At 41.8% G+C, this 5775-nt stretch overlaps 1 protein-coding gene across 1 annotated transcript; it reads left to right on the top strand.

Moving 5' to 3' along the window:
- Positions 1 to 673: 673 nt before the first annotated feature.
- Positions 674 to 5423, top strand: LOC106776848. Its single transcript, XM_014664316.1, has 5 exons — positions 674 to 2704; positions 2869 to 3582; positions 3680 to 3863; positions 3945 to 4111; positions 4749 to 5423. Exons 1-5 carry the CDS (start codon positions 674 to 676, stop codon positions 5421 to 5423), a joined length of 3771 nt encoding a protein of 1256 aa, XP_014519802.1.
- Positions 5424 to 5775: the final 352 nt, after the last annotated feature.

Genomic DNA, 5775 nt, shown 5'->3' with positions numbered 1-5775 from the left:
GTTGTTACAGAACCTATCATGTTGTCCTCCTACCATGGTCGTGCTATCACAATGTCTGTCGTGTTGTCCCAAGTTGTGGCCGTGTAGTCCCCAAGTCGTGGCTGTTATACGGTTTGCCTAGATAACTTTTTTTCTGACTTGAACAATATCAAAGCTTTTTTGGGTTGGCCTGACTAAGCTATAAAGTGGTTGGCCTAGCCTAACTATACGGTAGTTGGCTTGGCCAAGCTATAGGGTGGTCAAACTGGCTAGGCTAAAGGGTGGTCGGTTATCTGGGCTACAGTTGGCCTGGTTAACTGTAATGGATGAAAAGGAGGTGGGACTAAAAGGAGGGATTGAATGCAGGAGAAGCACACGTGTGAAATGGGCCAGCTCAAAATTATATGGTTTTCAGTGTTGACAAAGGATACAAATTCTGTTGGAGGAAAGAGGGAAAAAAAAAAGAAAGAAGCGGAAAACGAAACTTGACCCATCTCTCTGGGGATTCTCTCTGTGACTTTCTGTTATGATTGTTCAATTGCTTTTCATTATATCCTGACCATCCATGGTAGCCGGAAACAAAAAAACAATATAGAATCTGCCATCAATAAACTTTTCACTTATACTCCATATTACTTTGTTTTTTTTACTGTTCTAATACTGTGGTCATAACATTTGGTGCTTTCATTCATTAATGGCTGACAACACCCGTCTCAAGGACCTTGCCAATGATGTTAAAAAGATTTTGGAGCTGATGGAATCTCGGAACGCTGACTACAACGTGCGTTTTCACACTCTTGAAACGGCCATCGATGATATTGTGAAGAACACTGCTGATGCCTCGTTCAGTTCAACCATGAAGGCCCCTCCGTTTCAGGTGCGAAATGTGAAAATCGACTTTCCGCGCTTTGATGGTTCTGACGTATTGCAATGGATTTTCAAAGCAGAACAATTTTTCGAATATTACAATACACCGGATGATCAACGTTTAACCATTGTTGCGATTCGCCTTGACAAAGAGGTTGTTCCTTGGTATCAAATGATGGCTCGCACTAATCCTTGGGTCTCGTGGACTGGCTTTACTAGAGCTCTTGAGCTTGAGTTTGGACCCTCACCATATGAATGTCCTAGGTCGGATCTATTTAAGTTGATGCAAACTGGCTCTGTTCAGGATTATTATGTTCAGTTTACTGCCTTGGCTAATCGCGTCCATGGTGTCACCTCGGAAGCTTTGCTTGATTGCTTCATCGGGGGTTTGAAACTTGAAATTCGTCGCGATGTAGTCGCTCAAAGTCCCACGACGTTAATGCGTTCTGTCTCACTGGCAAAGCTGTATGAAGAAAAATACTCCTACAAGCCAAAACTATATCATTCCTTTCCTACTTCTAAACTACACAAACCCAACACTGGCCCTTCCATGTCCCAAACGGTGAAGTCCACCAGCCTCCCTGCACTCCTTCCGACACCCCCAAAATCGACCTTCACACCTTCCAATGTGAAGAAATTATCACCCGCTGAAGTTCAACTCCGTCGAGAGAAGGGATTGTGTTTTACGTGTGATGAGAAATATTTTCCTGATCATAAATGTCTTAATAAACAATACTTATTTTTGCAAATTGTTGATGATGAAAATTTGCAGGTTGAACCCGAACCACCAGACCCCAATTCTCAGTTGGATCCTATGAGTAATCTTGAACACCACTTGTCTTTTAATGCGTTAAAAGGATCTTCTGGTGTCGGCACAATGAGATTTCAAGGCTCTATCCATGGCATGAGGATTCAAGTTTTGCTTGACAGTGGCAGCTCCGATAATTTTCTCCAACCTCGCTTAGCTTCCTGCCTTAAATTACCCATTGAGCCAGTCCCAAATTTTCATGTGTTGGTAGGCAATGGAAATTCTTTAATTACTGAAGGGTTAGTGAGCAAGTTGGAAGTAATGATTCAAGGACATTCCCTTCACCTACCAACCTACCTTTTGCTTGTTACTGGTGCTGATTTAGTTCTGGGAGCTGCTTGGCTCGCCACTCTGGGTCCCCACATCTCTGATTACAGCACACTGACTTTAAAATTTTACTTGGACAACAAATTTGTTATGCTTCATGGAGATAAATCCATCACAGCCAGCCCAACTCAGTTCAATCATTTAAGAAGGATGTCTCATACGAAGGCTATTGCAGTACTTTTTACATTACAGGCCCAACCTATAATGGGTCCTCAGGAGGAGAGGTTGGAGATACCTCACGACATGGACCCTGAATTATCTAGATTGTTGCATCTGTATAAACCAGTCTTTGCTATTCCAAAAGGGTTACCACCTCACAGGTCTCAAAACCATGTTATTCCCTTGATGCCAGGTGTCGGCCCTGTCAGAGTAAGACCATATAGATACCCTCACAATCAGAAGCTACAAATTGAAAAAATGATCCAGGAGATGTTAGAGGACGGTCTCATTGTTCCTAGCAATAGCCCATTCTCTTCTCCAATCGTGTTGGTAAAGAAAAAAGATGGCACATGGCGTTTTTGTACAGATTATAGGGCTGTAAATGCAATCACTGTTAAGGATAGTTTTCCTATTCCTACGGTGGACGAACTCATTGATGAATTACATGGAGCAAGATTTTTCTCTAAACTGGATCTCCGATCTGGTTATCATCAAATCCAGATGAAAGAGGAGGATAAATATAAAACGGCTTTTCGAACACACCAAGGCCACTATGAATGGCTCGTAAGGCCCTTTGGTTTATCTAATGCTCCCGCAACATTTCAATGTTTGATGAATGATGTTTTTCGTGGATTGTTGAGGAAGTTTGTGTTGGTTTTTTTTATGATATTTTGGTCTACAGCCCCTCTTGGAATTCTCATTTACAACACTTGGAAACTGTCTTGCAGCTACTGTTTCTGCATCAACTATATGCTCGCCTATCTAAATGTTCATTTGGCTTGCAAAATGTGGACTATTTGGGCCATTCAGTTTCAGGATCTGGGCTGTCCATGGACAAAGACAAAGTTGCAACTGTGATGGATTGGTCGGTTCCTATTAATATCAAACAACTGAGAGGGTTTTTGGGCCTCACCGGGTACTACAAAAGATTTATTAGGGGATATGCATCTATCACTGCACCTTTGACCAACATGCTAAAGAAAGATAATTTTCAGTGGACCAAGGAGGCATTAACAGCATTGGACTCCCTCAAAATTGCCATGACACAAGCTCCGGTCTTAGCCTTACCTGATTTTGAGAAACCCTTCACCTTGGAGACTGATGCTTCCGGTTTGGGCATAGGGGCTGTTTTGAGCCAAGATAATCACCCTATTGCTTTTTTCTCGAAGAAATTAACTCCTTCTTTGCACAAGAAGTCAGCGTATACCAGAGAATTTTACGCCATCACTGAAGCGATTGCCAAATTTCGACACTATTTGCTGGGACATAAATTTGTGATTAAAACAGACCAAAAAAGTTTGAGAAGCTTAACTGACCAAGCCATTCAGACTCCGGAGCAGCAAGCTTGGCTTCACAAATTACTTGGCTATGATTTTACCATTGAGTATAAACTTGGTAAAGACAACATTGCTGCCGATTCATTATCCAGGTCTTTTCATATGGCATGGTCTCAGCCTCGTTTTCCTATAATTGCCAGAATTAAACAGGCCTTACTTCATGATACTAAGTTGACAAAAATAATGGAGTTATGTTTGACAGAAAAACAATGATCCACATTACTGGGTATCGGATGGTCTATTATATTGGAAGGGTAGATTGGTTCTCCCTAATGATCTTGATCTTCAACAGCAAATTGTATATGAATGCCACAATTCTTTAATTGGTGGCCATGCGGGATATACTAGGACTCTGGCTCGCGTTCTTGCACAATTTCATTGGCATGGTATCCATAAGTTCATAAAAAATTATGTTCAAAATTATTTAGTGTGTCAACAAGCAAAAACTGCCACTACATCCCCTATAGGACTTTTGCAACCTTTACCTATTCCAAATCTGGTTTGGGAGGATGTTGCAATGGATTTTATTACTGGCTTGCCTCCATCCCATGGGTACATAGTCATTATGGTTATCGTTGATCGTTTATCCAAATATACTCATTTTGCCGGCTTGAGGGCAAATTATTCTAGCAAGGTTGTAGCTGACAGTGTGACACCCGGGCACTGACGAAGGCGGGGAGTGATCGCCGGTGCAAGAGGCATGGTACAGGGGGCACGGACAAGGAGCGGCTCCTGGCAGGCTTCGAGTGGAAGGGGCACATGGACGAATCGAACATACACCGGAATGAGAGGGATCTGGAGATTGTATAGGTATGGGACTATACAGTTGAAGGATAGCTTAAAGGAATTGATTTGACTACTCATATCAACAAATGCATTTGCTTTTCGGTAGCCTAACTCATAAGAACTCCATGGTTAAGCGTGCTTAACCTAGAGTAATTATGGGATGGGTGATCTTTCGGGAAGTTTTCTCGGAAAGTGTGTGAGTGAGGACAAAGCACACTGGAAAGCCTCGTGTTGATGTGTGGGGGCAGTCAGCAGTCCCTGTAAGTTGTCGGGGCGTTACAGACAGCTTTATGACTACAGTTGTAAAATTACATGTCATTCCTAAGACAATTGTTTCCGATCGAGACAAAGTCTTTACTAGTCAATTTAATAAATGCCTCGAAATATATCTTAGATGCTTCACTTTTGATAGTCCTAAGGAGTGGTATAAGTTATTACCATGAGCTGAATATTGGTACAACACAACTTACCATACTACTTTCCAGGACTCTGCGGCTGTCCAAGATCAATTGATTCTCAGAGATGCTACATTAGCTCAACTAAAAGATAATTTACAAAGGGCTCAGCAGGTAATGAAGAAATATGCTGACAAGAAAAGAATCCCTAAGGAATTTGCTGTAGGTGATATGGTGCTGGTCAAGCTGCAACCTTATCGGCAACACACTGTTGCTTTGAGAAAAAATCAGAAGCTCAGTTTACGGTATTTTGGTCCTTTTTCCGTGGTGGAACGCATTGGTGCAGTTGCATACAAGTTACTATTGCCTCCCTCAACCAAAATCCATCCGGTATTTCACATATCTCAACTCAAAATTTGCCATGGAAATCATACTCAACCGTACGTTCCTTTACCACTCACTATTAATGAGCAATTCCCCATAATTCAACCCATGGACATCCTGCACACTCGTGTTATTTTAAGGGGACAGCAACAGATTCCACAATTGTTAATTCAGTGGGAAGGCATGGATGAATCTGAGGCTACCTGGGAAGATAAAGATGCTTTCATAGCTGCATATCCATCCTTCAACCTTGAGGACAAGGTTGTTTTTAAAGAGGGAGGAATTGTAATGGATGAAAAGGAGGTGGGACCAAAAGGAGGGGCTCAATGCAGGAGAAGCACACGTGTGAAGTGGGCCAGCTCAAAATTACATGGTTTTTAGTGTTGACAAAGGATACAAATTCTGTTGGAGGAAAGAGGAAAAAAAAGAAGAAGAAAGAAGCGGAAAACGAAACTTGACCCATCTCTCTAGGGATTCTCTCTATGACTTTCTGTTATGGTTGTTCAATTGCTTTTCATTATATCCTGACCATCCATGGTAGTCGAAAACAAAAAAACAATGTAGAATCTGCCATCAATAAACTTTTCACTTATACTCCATATTACTCTGTTTTTTTTTACTGTTCTGATACTGTGGTCATAACATTAACCTATAGGGTGGCCGACCATGCTAAGCTATAAGGTGGGCAACCTAGTGGGGCTAGAGGATGGTCAGCATATCCAAGCTACAAGGT

Source organism: Vigna radiata, chromosome 11 (assembly GCF_000741045.1).
Source record: "Vigna radiata var. radiata cultivar VC1973A chromosome 11, Vradiata_ver6, whole genome shotgun sequence".
Classification (NCBI taxonomy): Eukaryota; Viridiplantae; Streptophyta; class Magnoliopsida; order Fabales; family Fabaceae; genus Vigna; species Vigna radiata.
This window is presented reverse-complemented; position numbering and strand designations above follow the sequence as displayed.

What these genes read in the sequence shown, in the direction of transcription:
- LOC106776848 (XM_014664316.1), top strand. Translation starts at nt 674, where the DNA reads ATGGCTGACAACACCCGTCTCAAGGACCTTGCCAATGATGTTAAAAAG. An exon ending in AAGGCCACTATGAATGGCTC is followed by an intron (nt 2,705 to 2,868) that starts GTAAGGCCCTTT and finishes ACTGTCTTGCAG; the next exon opens with CTACTGTTTCTGCATCAACT. An exon ending in TGCACAATTTCATTGGCATG is followed by an intron (nt 3,864 to 3,944) that starts GTATCCATAAGT and finishes CATCCCCTATAG; the next exon opens with GACTTTTGCAACCTTTACCT.